The sequence below is a fragment of the Xiphophorus couchianus genome, chromosome 21 (assembly GCF_001444195.1).
Source record: "Xiphophorus couchianus chromosome 21, X_couchianus-1.0, whole genome shotgun sequence".
NCBI classification, from domain to species: domain Eukaryota; kingdom Metazoa; phylum Chordata; class Actinopteri; order Cyprinodontiformes; family Poeciliidae; genus Xiphophorus; species Xiphophorus couchianus.
Window position 1 is genome coordinate 18,715,424 of NC_040248.1, and position 18,396 is coordinate 18,733,819.

Below are 18,396 nucleotides of genomic sequence, written 5' to 3' on the forward strand. Positions count from 1 at the left end.
ATTTTTTTTGACTGAATAATACAAACTGCCTTAGTTGCTTACTTATAAGAGGAAGATGCTACTTTTAAAAAAAATCTTTAATTCTTTTGGGTACATTTGTATTCAAACTCCTACGGGTCAGCACCCTTTGGATATGCTTTGATTTGAAACTCAGAACTCTGAGCTGCTGAGGAAAGATATTACCACAGCATTATTCTACCAACACCTTGCTTCACAGTGGGGATGACGCGTTCCGGGAACCACATTGGTCAGAACATTAGATTTCGATGTCGCTGGACCAGAGCAGTTTTTCCATGACGTGACATGGAAACTTGCAATGTGACAAAACATGACGCAGTCCAAAGGGAATGAATACCTGTCGTAGCTTTAATGAGTATTTTCCTGGTTTAAAAGAAAGAAACATTAGGAGAATATTACTCTCGAACATAAAAAAAGCGTAATTGTTTCCCCTGCTTTTACTGACAACGCTACCAAGATAAAATCCAGTGTGAACTCCAGAGTAGCCACGCCTCTGGCCATGGAAAGTATGTGGGAAATGAACAGACTGAACTCTATTGATAACCATTGACTTGGACTGCAGCAGCTGCTCCGCCTCCCCGGGCTCCCTACGGGAAACCACGCTGTTCATCTCCAGAAAGAAACCCGACTATTGGGTCATAGCTGGGCGTAGCTTCTGCTAAACCGGGGGGAATAATTACTCTGCTGCAAGCGGCAAGGCAGAAGGGCCAGATTAAGATTAACTGAATTATCAATTATCGTGAAAGTTGTTTCCGAGGGTAAGCTTGGATTAAATTTTTCTCCTAACTATGCGGAAGTCGACGTGGTAACCCAGCTAACTAAGTCGGATGTTATTAATTTTATGTCTTGTTTGGCTGTTAGCTTAAGTTAGCGGTATTACTTTTTTCTTTTTCTTTTTTTTACGCACGCATTAACTTTTTACTTTTACGTCCCATGTCTGTTATCATTAGCGGCTGCGCTACTACGAAGCGTACGTCAAAAACTATTTACCTTTTATTTTTTAACTTACGCAGCAAGCTGGAGTGTTTACTGCTACGGTCGCTGTAGCAGCGTTAGCTCCCAGTATTATCTGTACTGGGTTAGTGTGGTGGGTGTAGCGGACTGGGTGTGTTCCCCATTTACAGGGATGACACCCGAAGTTGCGCTGAAAGACAAAGTCTTGTCCACACAACCAAAAATCCCCTCGTTTTCCTTCAATATTTTTGTTGACTAAATAGTTCTCGACGTGTAATTTGGCGTGTTTTGTTTTCTGTGTGGTTTCTGCCGCTTGTAAGCAGGAACATGGCTGCCCAGTGTGTAACCAAGGTGGAGCTCACCGTGTCCTGTGAGAACCTCATAGACAGCGACCTCGGCTCCAAGTCCGACCCCTTGTGTGTCCTTTTGACGTGCAACTCTGACTCCCAGTGGTATGAGGTCAGTAACATGAGCAGCATAAACTGTTTTTGATTTGAAGTTCAGGCTAAGTATGTTGAATATTGCTACTTTTAGTTATAGTGCAGGGGAAAAGAAAGCCTTCATGATGCAATACACTCCACTGCTTCTATAGGATTTCAAGTCAAAATGTAGTGCTGTGGTGGGTTTTTTTTTTTTTTTTTATCACACTGATACTAAAAACACAGCTTGATGTTGAAGTGTGGACTTCCTCTGCAAAGTTACCAAAAAGTGCACAGAAGAAGCAAAACCAGCTATTGTCACAGTATTTAGGCCGATGAGGTCACAAGAGGCATTTGCATTGACCCAAAATCCGGACCCCAATCTGATTAAAATGAGTGCACACACTTTAGTCTCTTATATCTATAAAGATGACCACTTCAACTTATTGCTGGTTAATAAGTTGAAGTGGTTCCATAACTGTCAATAAATTAACAATTCATTGACTTTCATGGAACCTTTCTTCCCGCAGTGTCTCCATGTGTGTTCAATCTCATCAACGCTATTATCAGTGTTGCATTAATCATTAAGACCCCGACTTACGGGTCAACATATGCTCTTTACGGGCTTGTTAACATTTGGAACACTTCTCTCCCGCGTCCCGTCTTTCCCGACAGATTGGACGCACAGAGAAAGTTCAGAATTGCCTCAGTCCAAAGTTTGCCAAGAAGTTTGTCGTCGACTACTATTTCGAAATGGTCCAGAAGCTGAAGTTTGGGATTTACGACATCGATAACAAGACGGTTGATTTGAACGATGACGACTTTCTGGGGGAGCTGGAGTGCACCCTGGGTCAGGTGAGGTTACCTTTTACTGAAACAAAACAAGTTTTGCAGGAATCGCTGCCATTTTGTCTCTGGTAAACCATTGCAAATAAGACTCTCGTCTCCAATATTCACTCATCCATGCTGTTATGGATGTCATTTGCCCAGTGGGCCCCACTCATCATCTGTTCAGCCGAATGAATCTTTTGATTCATCTCTTTCCCCCCCATGCCCCACACTTAGGTTGTGTCCAGTCGGAAACTGACCCGGCCGCTGGTGCTGAAGAACAAGAAGCCAGCTGGGAAGGGAACCATCACTGTAAGGTTCAGCAAAGGCAGCAGGAAGAACGTTTTCTGTTTTGAACTCCTCTGTTTAATGCAACTACATTTTGTGTTGTAGATCAGTGCGGAGGAAATAAAAGATAATCGGGCGGCGTTTTTTGAGATGGAGGCAAGAAAGCTGGATAACAAGGTAAGGGTATTTCTGTTTGTGCTGGATGCTTTTAATTTCTCAACATTTGGTTGCATTTTATTGGTCTGCTGTTTATTGCCTCTTGTAGGATTTCTTTGGGAAGTCTGATCCTTATTTGGAGTTATACAAGCAGACAGAAACCGGATGGCAGCTGGCTCACAGGACAGAGGTAACACCGTCTGTATGGCTTCTGGTTGTATAAAAGAACTTCTTTTCTTCCTTGAGTTTTTGATAGTTGGCATGCTTTATAGTTTTATAGCCCATTTTTGTATGTTAAGTTACAACAGAGATGTCTATCATTGTTGCTACTGCTCTATTTTCATGTTGGTATTAAGTCTGAAAGCTGCAAAACCTAGAATAATATGAATGCAGTTCAATTTCTGACATAAAAATAGCTAAGGAGTATTGTCATACTGGAAAGTAGTCATGGATTCACCTACTTTCTCAGATTTTTCTGTGGAATGTGACTAAATTATTTGTGGACAATCCGCTTATTGAGCATATCTAAAATATTCTAAAGAAAATGCAGCTTGGGAATCTCAAATACCTAAGCCCTGAGGATCTGAGTCATTGTTTGATTTTCACTTTTTACCATCTGAATGGAAAGAGGAACCACTTGCGCTGTGACTGTTACGCCATAAGCCTTTCATAATATTGCACGCTGGATCGAGCGCCCCTGTTATCCATTGATTTAATGAATTAAGTGTTTGCTTGAGGGCAACAAAACTGCTTCTACATGTGAATTTAAATGGAGACGTCATACCCTACTTTAAAAAAAATAACCCAACAAACGCAGCTTTCGTTTCCACTTCTCCGTCTGGCTGCTCGGTCAGTTCCAACTGTTTGCACGGCAAAAACCTTTGGTGACCATCAGGGCCGCCGCGCTTCATCAGCTGCTGTTGTGATTTAGAGCAATATGATCTAAATATAGTAAAACCAAACTGTTAAATATCACTCGAGGTCAACTTTGTGGACGCATTAGTCTGCATTTGTGTGATTTTCGTGAACTTTGTTTTCAGGTGGTGAAGAATAACTTGAACCCGACGTGGAGGCCGTTTCGAGTTCCCCTGCAGTCTCTGTGTGGGGGAGACGTGGAGAAACCAATTAAAGTAAATGTGGTTTTCATCCTCTAAACTTGGAATAAATCTTGTCTTCGCCCGCAGTCACATTCTTTTTTTCCCTTCAGAACATGCAAAGATGTTAGCGCTTGTTAGCTTGATATTGTGTATTTCTTTGACCTCTGAAGCGAGCGTTTCAGGAAGGAGGCAGTTTGTGGGACAAGTGAGTTATTTTGTGTGCCACAGCAGTTTGTCTTTCCTCATCTTTCTTATTACGTACTGGCTGAGGTGTGAGAGTGAATGAAGTACACTTTTACAAAGTTCTTCCTGACTTTGTGTCATCAAGCAAGTTGATGGAGGCATTTGTGTGAAACACAACTTTCCCTGTTTTTACTGCCTTCATGTCCTGTTTCTAAGAGTCATTTTTATTCTTGCACCTTTGTTTCATCTGTGTGTTTCGCCTTCTGAGAGCCACCTCACCCAACAACAAATCACACATTTCCACAGAGACCTTAACGAAAGCAACCTGGTTTGAGAATTGGTCAGGTTTTTGCTATGACAATGCTGCTGCCAATTTTAGTTGTAGTCTTGTGACCTGGCTGGTTTTATGGGGGCTGCATTGGGAACAAATGCACCACCTTGCGAAAGTGTTCACATTTTGTCATGTTTCAACAACAAACTCTGATGTGTTAAGATTTTGTGTGACAGACCAACACAAAATGTTTGACTTTCAAAGACATAATTTTTGAGATAAAAAGTCAGAATTTTGACTTTTACGGTCAGAATTATGAAACACAAAGTCATAAATATAATACTGGAAGTTATCATTTCAACTTTAAAAAGTCACATTTATGGGGTAGAAAGTAACCCATAAATGGATACTAACCCTAACCCAGTTTCTCATAATCACATCTTTCTATCTCTAAAATTCATTTTCCAGGTGGAGTGCTACGACCACGACGACGACGGCTCTCACGATCTCATTGGTTCCTTTGAAACCACGATGAAGCGGCTCCAGGAAGCGTCTCGGACTTCTCCGGTATGACCTCGTGTGCGAGCGAGTCTCATGTGAACGTCGCAGCAACCAACACATAAAGCATCTCTTTGACCTCCATGCCTTTTGCTCCCATTTTATCTAATCATATTGTTCTGAAATACCATCGTGATGGATTAGAATGTCGCTGCTTGTTGTGGAACAAGTCTGACGGCTGTAATTGAAAGCACCAATGAAAGGAAAATCAGGTGGCGGCACATCCACCTAAAGTCTGCTCTCAAAAGCCTTCTCAAAAGAAATCAGTTTTGTTCATTTCATTTGATCATAGTATCCTTCATTGTTATGAAAATCTCCAGATATTGTTTTCCTTAAGTATGAATTTTCCTCCATTGCTCTCTTGTGATAAATTCACCAGCTTCGTCTTGTTCCACAGGCCGAGTTTGAGTGTATCAACAGCAAAAAGAAGCAGAAGAAGAAAGGCTACAAGAACTCTGGTGTTGTGAGCGTGAAGCATTGTGAGGTATCTGCTTAGTTTCTGGGCCGTTTGTCTGAATGCAGGCAATGTTCAGATTTCTGTGTGACGGATTCTTTCCTCTGCAGGTCGTAAAGGAGTATACGTTCCTGGATTATATAATGGGAGGCTGTCAGATCAACTTCACTGTGAGTTTTAGCTTCAATCAAAATTGTCGTCTGATTCATTTTAGGCTTTCAATGGTACTATTAATCTGTTCTTTTTCCCAGCTGATGTGATCGAAAAGAAATTACTTTGCATCTATTGTGGATCAAAATGATGCAAAGTGGTACTTTTTTGGTACCAATGAGTCTCTGTGTGGTTTCCCAGTGTTTTATAAGTCTGGCGGGCCACCAGGCTTTACTTGCACCCCCACCAGACTAAGCATTGTTTTTTTAATTTTATTCAACACATTCTCACTCCCGACTCGTCATATATTGACGAGTTGGGACGATTTCTGACCGTGCGTCACATATTGACTTGGGCAGGTTCCTTCAGCGTCACATGTTGACAACTTGGGAAGGTCACATGTTTTACGTGGATTATTGACTCGAAGGGTTCTTGTAACCACTGCCGAACCTTCAAAACCCGACGATTTAGTTAGGTTTAGGGCAAAAATTATGGTAAGGCATAGGGTAAAACCCCACGCGTCAACATGCGACGCCGACGGACCTTCCCCTGCGCCAATATATGACGAGTAGGGAGTGAGAATGGGTTGATTTATTATATGTTCTATTTTGCACCAGTAACTGTGATGGCAAAGACGGGTTAAAGAGTCTCTTTGGTGAAACTGTTGGAACCGCAAAGTCAACATCAGTATGTGAACACATAGGGAGACTGAGGTCAGGTGTCTTTTTTTTATTCACTGCACCACTGTAACCACTTCCTGTGCACACACTAACAACTTCAACGAATAACGTGACAAGTCACAGATTAAAAACATCAAAACATTTTGGACACTTTAATTAGGATGAAACAACTGAAGAGCTTTATTTTCATTGTATTTTTTCATTGTACAATGTCACTGCTGTTCCATCAGCTTCCAGTTAATGATTGGGTACTTCATCTTAAGGGGAGAGTCTGAGTCAGATGGTTAAAAATTAGACACAAAAGAGTGTTCAACCATGACAACAATTCCAAAGCAAATATTGAAACAGGAATAAACTAAGCAGATTAACATGAGTCTTCTCCGTATTAAGTGGTCAGGCCCAAAAGCTAAATTACCATTCCTGATAAAAACATAGTGATAAAATGCCCTGTTACAATTTTAATAATAATAAAAAAAAAAAAGGGTCACAAGTTGCTAAGGAATAGTCAAAGCGAATTAACTCTCCAATTGTAGCAGCATGTTGGACATGTTTTTGTAGACTTTTGTTCATATTTGTTTTGTTTTTTTTTAGTTGAGGATTTGCACGTTTGTATAATTTTGAAGCGATGCAGCTGTTCTTACTCTTGTTCTTACTAGTTGACTTTCAGACAGGTGTTATGATGTGTAACCATAGCAACAAAGTGTCTTTAGTTCTGGTTTTATTTTTTTTTTTTAGTTTAGTTTTGTTTTACAACCATGTGCGCCTGATGTGAAACCTGCAGAAAGCCTGAACCCGTGCAGGCAGTTTCTCATTTAAAAGATTTATGAAAGTTTTGTGTGTTTTATCATTTCACCCTCACAATCATTAAAAGCTTCAAATCAGTGTGACACTATATAAGTGTAGTCTGTGACTGCTACTGGAGTTCTGCTGTTTTTATGCATCCATGTTGGCCCTACAGGTGGCTGTGGACTTCACCGGCTCCAACGGGGATCCCAGGTCTCCTCAGTCCCTGCACTACATCAGCCCTCAGGGCGTCAACGAGTACCTCTCTGCTATCTGGTCCGTGGGGAACGTCATTCAGGACTACGACAGGTAGAGACACGTTTTCATTTATTTTAATTAGAAACATTTTCCATTGCTCTTACTGCATTACATCAGAAGCTGTGGCGTTGTGCAAGTTACGTGAAGGAATTTCAGCGAGAACATGTTTTTTAACTTTTTTTTTTTTTTGTACCCGTTTCACCAGTTCGATTTGTCTCTTTTTCTCAGTGATAAAATGTTCCCGGCGTTTGGCTTCGGAGCCCAGATTCCACCCACGTGGCAGGTAAAGCTCATGTTGCGACATGACACTACCAGTCCCTCCAAAATGCCTGAACCGAGGCTTTCCCATTGACCGAAGGTTTGAAACACATGATCTCCTTTTACAGGTTTCCCACGAGTTTCCTCTCAACTTCAACCCCTCCAATCCTTTTTGTGCAGGTGTGTTAGCTTATCTCTGAACCGCAGCTGCTACTGGAGGTGTCAGTTTTTGTTGTACTGACGCTGGTGTGATCTGCTGTCGTGGTGCAGGTGTAGAAGGGGTGGTGCAGGCCTACAGGGCGTGTCTCCCTCAGGTCAAACTCTACGGCCCCACCAACTTCTCCCCTATCATCAATCATGTAGCCTGTTTTGCTAAACAAGCCATCCAACAGACCACTGCATCCGTGAGTATTCATAGTGCCCTGATTTCTTTATTTGGTAAAGGTTGATGTTTTGTGTCTGCAAAGATTTCCCAACATGGGAACTATGAAACGTGAAGCCGTGTACCCAGTGGATTCACCACTGTTGTCAAGGCAACAGAAACAAAGTGATAAAACATCAAAATGACTGGTCAAAATCTATATATGATTACCAGACATTTGATAAATTATAAATACTAAGCAGTGGCAAAAACACGTGTAAAAAGAAAAGCTTTTTAATTTATCTATACTTTTGAGGATTCATTTGCAGTTCTGTCAACATGACGTATCGAATCGTCATGGATGTGGATGTCATAATTTTGAGCTTATTAAGATGTTTTTGTATGGTATTTTTTAGGGTAACGCAACTATACACCAGTAGCCAAATTTCCATTACAAATGTGCGCAGAAGTTTGTCGATATTCCACCAATGTCGGAAAAACACTTTTCGTTCAGTAAGAAACGCAATTAAAATCACGTTTGAATAACTTTGCACACGCAATAAGTTGTCAAAAAATGATCCTCCTACCACTTCATGACGTCTTTTTTTTCCGTCTTTTCCACCAGTTGTAACATCCGGTTATTGATCACGTGACTCGCGCGAAGCATAAAAACCCCACCTCATTCTAACGCAAAAACTTTTTGTCTTTTACTAGAGGTGGCAGAATCAGAAGACGGACTGCAGGTTCTTTAACTTCACCTCCAATAAACAGCTGGAATGTTTCTGGGTGTTAGAATATCACAGCAATCACAGTCACACATCAAAACTGGTTTTCATACGTACTTGTAGTTGTGCGCACACTTAAAAACTTGGTGCATACTAGGAAAACAAACAGTTTAAAAGATCTATATCTGTTCCTTTTGTATGACTACAAAATGTTGCAACCCAGACAACATTTAACCAAATGTTAGTCTAAGTTAAGTCCATCGCAGTAAGCAAATAAACAATTAATCTATTGATTGCATTCGAATGACTAACGTTGTTCGAAGGACAATTTTGTTTACAGAGACTTCATAATCAATTTTATTTATGATTTTTATTATGTGTGCTCTTTTAAATCCATCTAGTTTATTGTTTTATTTTCATATGTAAAATGTCTTCCAGCTCCAGTGTGGAAATTAAAGTTCATTAGTCTTGGAGAGGGCAAACGTGCCATTATGAAAATATTAATTGAAGATTATGACAAAACATGAATATTGTTTATTGCAGTGCTTTCTGGGACAATTTATCATCCTTATATACAGATAGAAAGTATGTATGTGTGTGTTAACTAATCAGACTTATGTATCACTTTATATGTACAAAATGTATCACTTTGTATGTATCGTTTTACAAAATGATTCATACAGTCTGACTGGTCTCATCAGTCAGAACAAATTGCTTTTTTTCATTGCTGAAGTTTAAAAAATGAACTAAATCCATAAATCATGGGAATCTTTAGACTAATGTGACATTCATGTCCATGATGAGTGTGTGAACTTGTTCAAAAATTTGCATTTGCATGTATTCTTCATTTCCCTCTCTCTGCACTTCCTCTGTGTTTACGAGCCAGTTTCCTGTTTAATATTTCCAGTGAACGGCTGTATCCATAGCAACATACCCGTAGCATAGCGGACTGTTTCTTTGTTTCTCTGTTTATGATGCTATTAGATTACTGGCTTGTTCTCCTCCTGCAGCAATACTTCGTCCTGCTGATCATCACCGACGGAGTCATCACCGACATGGATCAGACGCGCAACGCCATCGTCAACGCCTCGCAGCTGCCCATGTCCATCATCATCGTCGGCGTGGGAGCGGCGGACTTCAGCGCCATGGAGTTCCTGGACGGAGACAACGGCCGCCTGCGTTCTGTGGCCGGCGAGGCCTCCATGAGGGACATCGTCCAGTTTGTCCCCTTCAGGGATTTTCAGAACGTGAGTTCGTCAAGTCCAGTTCACCAAACTTCTTTCCGTTTCTCTCTGCTTTGTAGGAGATGGAATAGGAAGCGGCGTTTGCTGTGATTTCAGCTGATTCAGCTTCATTTCTCCGAGCTAACTCATTGCTATAAAATCTGCATACATTTCACTTGGTCTTTTTTTTTTAATTTTGACTCAAAATGGGAGTCATGTCATAGCAGAGCAAAGTCCCTACGCAGCGTCTGATACCTCAAACCAATGGAGGCCAAGGCCCTCAGCAAAGAGCTCACTTAGTTCTTATGCTTACATTGTTTATTCCTCTTTCTTTCAGGCGCCCAGCCAGGCTCTTGCTCAAAGCGTATTAGCCGAGTTGCCTCAGCAAGTAACCTCCTTCTTCAGTTTACGCAAACTGAAGCCTCCCCAAGATCCAAGTCAGTCTTAGGGGTACACATGCCTGTAATACATCATGTCATGTCTTTATAAACAACTGCCTCAAGTCATGTTCAGCAATGCTTTTAATATTTGTTTTGGCTGATCTGATCACAGATGGACAACTCATCTCTTGACAGCTAGCACTGATGTGAAGACATGAACCTGAACTGACCTTTTATCAGAACTTAGTTACCAGCCTAGGAAAAATGTTTATGCACTTTACAACAATAAGCCTCAGTGTATTTTCCTTGGATTTTATATGCCATAGTTAAATATTTCACAATTCATTGTTGAGTCACATCATCAGAAATCTGGCCCTCTGTGGAAGGATAAAAAATTAAAGGCATTGTTGCTGCAAATTTCCACAATGGCTCTCTGTAATTTGGCTAAAAAAGTGCAAAGCCTACAATAAAAAAAAAAAGACGTAACAATTGCAGAATTTGCAGTTTATTGTTTTGTTGAAATTTCACAACAGAACGACACCAATATTAGTCAGACATTTACGTAGCGTGCCACTAGAGGTTACCAGTAACTCACTGCTAACATAAGTATGTTAGCTAACTTGCTAGCTAATTAACTCAGTTGGCTAATGAACTAATTAGCAAGGTTAAATATCTAAACCCACCAAACCGTGGTTAGCTGGCTAGCTAGCTTTTTTGCTGGCTAGCTAACATTATATTTTTACGCTAGCTGGACAAAATTCATATACTTTTGTGGAGAAATGTATGAATTGCCTTCTAACTAAGTTAGTTAGCTAAGGAACTAGCTAGGTTAAACATCTGAACCCACCAAACCAGTTGGCTAGCTAGCTTTTTTGTGTTTGTCATTATATTTTTAAGTTGGCTGGATGAAATCCATACATTTCTGTGGAAACGCAGGACTTAAATTTAATTCATAATGGTCTTACAAAGGTCTTAGAAAGCCTGAAATTTGTGTTGGTGAAACCCTAATAAAGCTTCATGTTTTCAAGGGTTTGATCTGATTAGTCAGAACAAATGTTAGCTTTGTATCTGAAAAGTTTCTCGCTAAGCAAACACTTGAAACATTAGAGAGACGGATTTCCTCATTTTGATCTCTCTGCTGTCCTCTAACATTTACTAACATTGACTCTTGCTCATGCTGAAACGGAGATGGATTAAATTGCACCACCATTGCTTTTTCTATGCAATGGGGTTTTGATGCTACAAAAGGAATTAGCTTGTGGTGGCTAACAGGCCTCTCCTCTTATTCTACAGTATTTAAAACGTGATTGGTAATGAAATCATTAAAAATAAATATAAATCTTCTTTTCAGCTGCCTCCATCTGCATGGCATCCTTCTGGTCACACTCTCTCGCCCTGCCTCTAAATAACAAAATGAATCAGTATGCTCTTTGTTTAGACTTTTTAAAAACTAAATCTCCTGTTTTCACTTGTAAGGCTCCCCGTGAGGCGCTGGCGAAGAGCGTGTTGGCCGAAGTGCCGACTCAGCTGGTGGACTTTTTCTGCACCATGGAGCTGAACCCACCAAAACTGAGTCCTGCCCCAGTGGAGACCCCCGCGATGCCCTAAAGAAACCTGACGGATTCCACTTTTCATCTCATGCAGCTCTATATAACCGACAGCGCTGTCATGTTAGTGTGCACTAAAGTGTCAATCGAGCCAGCTGTCGACAGCATCCAGGTTAGTTCGTTAATTTTATGTGTAAAAAAATATATATATAAGAACCCAGGACACATCTGGACAAGCCCAGATTTAAAGTTCTAAATTTGCCCTTTAAGATTTGAGTTTGCATGGTAGTTTACTCTATATTGTCAAAAGTATTGAAATGCATTCCTTTATAAAGTTCTGTCCCATTCTGAATTCATTGGCATTAACATGATGACGGCCCACCCTTTGCTGCTGTTTCACCTCCCTTTGGAAAGTGCCATAGGTTATATGGGTTTTTTTTTTACTTTTGCATTTGTGAGGTCAGATACTAATGTTGGATGAGAATGTCATAATTGTGCCAAAGACGCATCATCAGATTGATCTCTTCCTCATCAAACTTCTTTGTGGACCTTTCTTTGTCGCTTGCTTTCCAATTCAAAAATACTTTATAGATCCCAAAGGGAAATTAAATGAATAATTAAACGTCAACTATGTGGAGCTGTTCCCACATAGTTGAGGATATTAATAATTTTGCAAAGCGCAAGTCGCCTTGTTTGTTGGATTTTCTCATTCGAAACCAGAAATGAAAATAAAGGTAGTAGTTTTATTTTTGTTTTAAAATAAAAATATTAACTTTAATGATTCTTTTTTTTTTCTTTCTTTTTGGTGAGAAAACCAGAAATGTAGATTTGATTTTCTTTTTTATATTTAAAATTATAAAAATAATATGAAAAAAGAATTAAACATTGCTTAATTTCACAATCCGATTCTCGTATCTTGGGCTAGCGCAGTCACCGTGTGATGTCATTGCCCAAATATGGTAACGCTTTCTCAAGCTCACCATGGCATTAAAAAATGAACCAATTTTTTTTCCACTTACGCGACTATCCTTGTCCAATCTAATCAATATTTTAGACATATGTTAGATTTATCTTTAGATAATAACCTGCATATCTGTTTTGTGGTGGGAAAAAACACATGGGATAAGACTTTGGGAGTACGAAGGCATTTTCTTATTTTAAACACGAGATGAACGTTCTGCTTCTCTGTTCTTCATGAAAACGTTCCAATTTTATGTTTTGGGTTTGCATTGAGTTTAATTGATGGTTTCTGATGAGAATACTCAAAGACCAACAAAGTCTGTGTGACACAACACAAATTTGGAGGGGAAAAGGTGCTAGACTTTCAGTATATTAGTTGCCTTTTTAGAGCTTAAACAAAATCACTGTGTATTGCGTAATTCCATCATTTTCTATGTTAAATGATGTAATATCAAATGTGTATCACTTCTAAAATCTAGAACTAGAATGAAAACCACTGTCAATAGCTGCGGTCTGCATGTTTGTCTATGTACTTCCATGTAATAATAATCTATTAATCCAATATTGTCATAATTGGGTTTATTATGCCACTTGTGTTTTGCTTTGTCCATGTTGATGATCCACAACTGCAAATTTGTCTCTCAGACATGAACTAACATCATATCAGTATTATATATGCTAGTGCTCTCAACACCAGTGACAGTTTTGAAATTGGAAGCACATGTTTACATTTTAAGTGTTTTTGTATTGCCATTAGTTTAAATGTAACTTTTTGACCATATAATGTTCATTTGATGGCTCCTTCCTGTACTATTCCAGCTGCTTTGCACTTAAATCAGTAGTGGACGATGTGCCTTGGAGCATCCTGCTTGCTAATAAAACACTCAAAATTGTGAACAAAATGGGTTTTGTTAATCAGGTCGACTCTATGCCTCTGAGATGTACGCTGCTTCCACTTAGTGGAGAGAAGGTGGCATGACAGTCTCACCAAATCAGGATAGTTACCAGGTACAACTCAATAAAATAGAAAGTCTTCAAAATTATATTTTTAAGATAATTATTTCTGTTCTTTTTGAGTAGGATTTTTTTAAAGAATGTAATGGATATGTTTTGGGCTACACTCTTAAGGAGAAGACTGCTGACTACACTTTCATCCACATGAAAGGTGTGAGCCACAAAATGTCATTTTTAAGGAATCTGGGTTTTCTGAACACAGTATTCAAGCTCATGAGAGGAAAATTAAGTGGTAAAAAAAGGCTTAACTAAAGTAGTGTAAGTAAAGAAAGTGCCACAAACTCATCTCTTCCACGCATCTCAATTTACCACACAACTGCGCAGTTTGACATTTCGAAAATATATTGGCTTAATGGAAGACCCAGGACACGCTGGAGGGACTATGTCTCTCGGCTGGCCTGGGAACGCCTCGGGATTCCCCCGGAAGAGCTAGAAGAAGTGGCCGGGGAGAGGGAAGTCTGGGCCTCCCTTCTGAAGCTGCTACCCCCGCGACCCGACCTTGGATAAGCGGAAGAAGATGGATGGATGGAAAGACGGCAATTTGGAAAAATTCCTCTTTCAATAAAATCAAAATCATTACGGAGGAAAGACAAATTGTCCCATGCGGTTGCAGGTTAAGCCTTTTTCAAGTTTGAGCAGGAGAAAGTAATAAAAACATGATTATTCAATATTTAACTATTTTCATTTTGAACTGAATTACTGAAATTTGTGAACTTATTGACGAAATACAATGATTCTACCTGCTGAAATTTCTTACTAATTTCAACTTGCCAAAAGACTAAAGTAGGGGTGACATGTTCTTATAAAATAAACAGCAACAACCTAGAAATGCCTCTTAAGAGTTAAAGTAGTTCACTCTCAGTGCTCAAAATCATTTGTGTAAAAATGTACAAGGACACAATCTTGTTCACTGATATCACTGTAAACCAAGATAGAGATTTATTACAGCTACTGACACCATTAATCAGGCACTTGAACTTTTTCCATACAAAAATAATCTACTTCTGATTAGATGACGGCTACATTGCATTCTTGTAACCCAAGAAACGTTAGCAGTTTTGTATTCACTCATTGTTCAGCGTGCCAGCACTACTTTCTGTCCAGACCGACTCAGTTCCTCGAGCCTTCTCCTGAAGGAAAACGCCGCCGCCGCCGTGGGCAACAGCAGATTACATTCAGGACTCTTTGAAGACCCCCTCAACACTGTTACACTATCTCCGTCGCCGTGGTCACATGCGGTGGATGTTGCTGTGATCCATGAACCGTTTCAGGTTGTGCAGGTTGTCCCACCACTTGAAGAGGAAAGTGTTTGCGATGAGGCCGAACCAAGGCGTTACGTCCAGCTCCTTCCGCTCGGCCTTGTCCAGCATTGCTTTGAGCTCCTCTTTGCTCACGTAGCAGTGGCTCTTTATCTCGTTGGGGTCTGGACTCAACTCCACGTCCTACCGGAAAGGTTGGGAAAAGTCGTCAAAATCGGAATGAAACGCACTCGAATTTGTGGTTTGAACATAAGACAGTCGGGGTTTGTATGATTCAAGCACTTTTCCAAGCCTTTTTTTTTTTCAAAGCAACAGCATCATTCTTTGTAGATAAAAATATAAATGTACTGAAACAAAAGACATATTTGTTACTGTTGATAATGTCGATTCTACATCCTGCAGCAGGTACAAGGTGAGCTAAAATATAAAAAGAAATAGTATATTTTGAAATGTCTCTCTTACACACTTAAAACACCTGATTGTCCCAAGAACAAAACGCTTAATATTTTTGTTAAATCCCCCAATTTTCAATAACATTGTTTTAATGAGTAAAATATAAGTCAACCTTTACATCAATTAAATAGATCGGCAAGTGATTGGCTGCATTTCCATTACAAATGTTCTCAAACTTTTAATGTGGAGAAAAAAAACAAACAAAAAAAACTTTCGCAATTCAAAACTTTATTTTTCAAAATATCAAATTGCACAATCCTAAGGTCAATGGAAATGCAGCTATTGAGCCACTGGGAATAATAAATATTCATTGCATGGAAGCAATCCAGAAAAATCGCATTAAGGTAAATATCATTCCCACTCAAATTAAATGTTTAAACACAATGCACAATATATATATAAAAAAACATTTTCACCAAGTTTCCTGGCATTTAATAAACACAAATAATTTGGGTTATTCTAAGTGACCTAAAACAGAAACGTTTCGTCTGATTTAACTTCAGACAGTGAGGGAAAAAAAAAGTCTGTGTCTTATTAGGTGTAATGCAAATATCTGGTTTCAACTGCAAATAATGTTTTCCAAATTTAGGCTTTTAATCAAACGTTGTATTGCACTTTATTATCAAAGTGTGCTGTTTGACTATCAAGCACTTTATACAGAAACCAAGCACTTTCCAAACCTTAAACACCCAAATGAAACTCGAGCAGTTCATTTGAGCAGAAGCTCCTTCCAGCAGGAGCTTCGGTTAAAGATCGGATTGAGTCGACCCACCTTCTGCATGAAGAGTATATAATCGATCTCGTGTTCTCCCCACACCCCGTCGGACTGCGCTTTGTAGTGGATTCGCGTCAGGTAGGTCATCTCCTCTGGCGGCACCTGAAGAACAAGAGCAGTTCAGATGTGGAGCGAAGACGTGGCTCAATCCTCTCTAATCCTCTTCCAGCCAGCGATCCCCACCTGCTCCAGGGGGATTCCCAGTTCAGCCTGGAGTCTCCTCTGGGCGGCCTTCCTCACGCCCAGCGCGTCCCTCTCCTCCAGCTCGCTGTCCGTGTGCAGAGGATGGCTGCAGCATGTGTTCGTGAAGCAGCCTGCGTGTGGGGGGAAAGCCAGCCGAAGCCATTTGTGACTTCATTATTTGGGCGGCAACTAGCAACTGCTTTAGTAATCGATTATTCTGACGATTAAATCGATTTTAAAAATAAAATAATGGGGGCACTTTGCAGATTATTCATTTAAGCGCTTGAGCTCTTTTTTTTTATATGCAATTTTATAAATGCATTTAAAAAATAAAAATAGTAAACGTCCCTTTTTTATGTAAGAAAATAAACATTTTATTGCCTAAAATGCAACACAGCATTCTTTTAGTGCGCTTGATCATTTCTAGAGAAGGACGCATATGCAGCTAAAAAACAAAAAAAATACTAACATAAATAAATATTTTTTTAACAGAATTTTAACCAGGTGGAGCTGAAACTAGTTCTAAGCAAAACCTTTTTTTATATCTTAAATGCAAAATGTACATATTTTTGTACTGTTTTGACTTAATTACAGCTCTGAATATGTTGTTCTCTCAGCAATTTGTGTTCTTCCCTGTTAATGATTAATCGACTACTAAATTAGTGGATGATTATTTCAATAGTCGATTCATCGCGATTACCGTTTCAACCCTACAAAATATGTTGTGTGATGGCAGGGGCCCGGTGTTCCTCACCTGGGAAGGTGATTTTGGCGTCGGATCTCTGCTGCAGGAGCAGCTTCTCCTCGCTGTTGAACAGGAAGACGCTGAAGGCTCTGTGCAGCAAACCTGGACAGGTTTTAGGAAGACAGGTGAGGTCGGAGCTGCTGCAGCAGTGAGAGCGGACCGCAGGCCGGGCATACCTTTGTCGATGTTGGCGTTGAGGTGGCAGTTTTTCTTGGTGTCCGCTCCGATCTTCTGGTCGTTCTCGTCGATGAGGATGCACATCTCTGCGAGCAGCTGGACCTGCTTCTCGTCCAGGTGGTCCGTGGTGATCTCGGGCATCCTGACCGCAGCCTGTGCGCGTCTCACCTCGCTGATGTAGAAATGGAACAACTTTAATATTGTCTCCTCTGCACAACATGGCATTCGTAGACTTCAGACAGCGGAACGCTGTCTATTCACTTAAACCAGTTCATACAGTAGAAAAACGAAGACATCTACAACACGGATAAACGAGCGTCTTTAAACGACAGTGGCTCCGAGGATTTAACCCACCTGGATATCCGTCTGCAGCCGCTCGTCACAGAAGGCCTCTGCCACCCAGGAACTACTCTGCTGCTGGCAGGTACGTTTGATTTCAACACGCCGACCCCCTCGCGGGATAGCACCCGGAGCACCGCCCACACAGCTGAGGCCATGGCCTGACCGAAACACAAAACCAATCACAAGGACGGAGCGCCCGGCTGATGGTAATACACGGACAGGACTAACAAGGAATGGATCGGGTGACATTGTACACACATGGCTAAAGTGTTATCCTTGGCATAGACGTGGCTTTACAGTAAAGAAAGGGATCCTAAAAGGGACAAGTGAGGTTTTGTCGCATGATTATAATTACTTAATATCTTTCTTGCTGCAGATTCTAAGTATATTCACCTATTTGCCAATCTGAGTATTACCTATATGTATTTCCTCTGTGCATAAATAGTCCACTTATGTGACAATATCTTTGCCGTGCAAATGTGATTATGGTTTAAAGGTTACTAAAATAGCTTTTGCTTAAGCTCCTATGACATTTTTGAGATTGGATTTTATTTCTCAGTAGGATCCAGTCCAGTGTACTCCATTTCGGGGGGTTTTTCCAACGCAGACTGTAAACACGCCATCAGCCCACCGCTGATGGCGTGTGGCCTCTAAAGACTTAACATACGTATGCACTGTGGGGACGCATGCAAATCACGCAAAAGCACATACTATGAGATGCTACTTACCGAGTACGTAATTTGCAGCAGGAGAGCCAAAATACGCCCTTGAAGCCTATTTAAATGTGCTTGCTACAGTTATTCCAGACTGGCAGCGAACAGTCACGCATTCGTTCTCTCCTTCTGACGTTACGGGCTTTGATTCGCTGTCTAAACGGCGGCGTGACCGCTCATTGGT

At 40.4% G+C, this 18,396-nt stretch overlaps 2 protein-coding genes across 6 annotated transcripts; one reads left to right on the plus strand and one right to left on the minus strand.

The window, feature by feature from the left end:
• Positions 1-618: 618 nt before the first annotated feature.
• On the plus strand, positions 619-13,453 carry LOC114137244 (copine-3-like). Of its 5 annotated transcripts, none has more exons than XM_028005883.1 (17): positions 619-776; positions 1,293-1,431; positions 2,067-2,246; positions 2,457-2,531; positions 2,613-2,684; positions 2,773-2,853; positions 3,704-3,793; positions 4,683-4,781; positions 5,170-5,256; positions 5,337-5,396; positions 7,015-7,148; positions 7,326-7,380; positions 7,484-7,535; positions 7,626-7,759; positions 9,452-9,688; positions 10,002-10,101; positions 11,521-11,657. In XM_028005883.1, exons 2-17 carry the CDS (start codon positions 1,300-1,302, stop codon positions 11,529-11,531), a joined length of 1,599 nt encoding a protein of 532 aa, XP_027861684.1. In that variant the 5' UTR covers positions 619-776; positions 1,293-1,299; the 3' UTR covers positions 11,532-11,657. The 5 variants fall into 5 exon arrangements, with proteins under 5 accessions (XP_027861684.1, XP_027861683.1, XP_027861681.1 ...); XM_028005882.1 differs by having other exon boundaries at positions 620-776; positions 10,002-10,114; positions 11,521-11,555; XM_028005884.1 differs by having other exon boundaries at positions 764-776; positions 1,296-1,431; positions 10,002-10,114; positions 11,521-11,555.
• Positions 13,454-14,421: 968 nt separating this feature from the next.
• idi1 (isopentenyl-diphosphate delta isomerase 1) lies at positions 14,422-18,363 on the minus strand. Its single transcript, XM_028005886.1, has 7 exons — positions 18,228-18,363; positions 17,512-17,657; positions 17,157-17,329; positions 16,990-17,082; positions 16,236-16,366; positions 16,050-16,154; positions 14,422-15,007 (listed from the first exon to the last, which is right to left on the minus strand). Exons 2-7 carry the CDS (start codon positions 17,652-17,654, stop codon positions 14,795-14,797), a joined length of 858 nt encoding a protein of 285 aa, XP_027861687.1. The 5' UTR covers positions 17,655-17,657; positions 18,228-18,363; the 3' UTR covers positions 14,422-14,794.
• Positions 18,364-18,396: the final 33 nt, after the last annotated feature.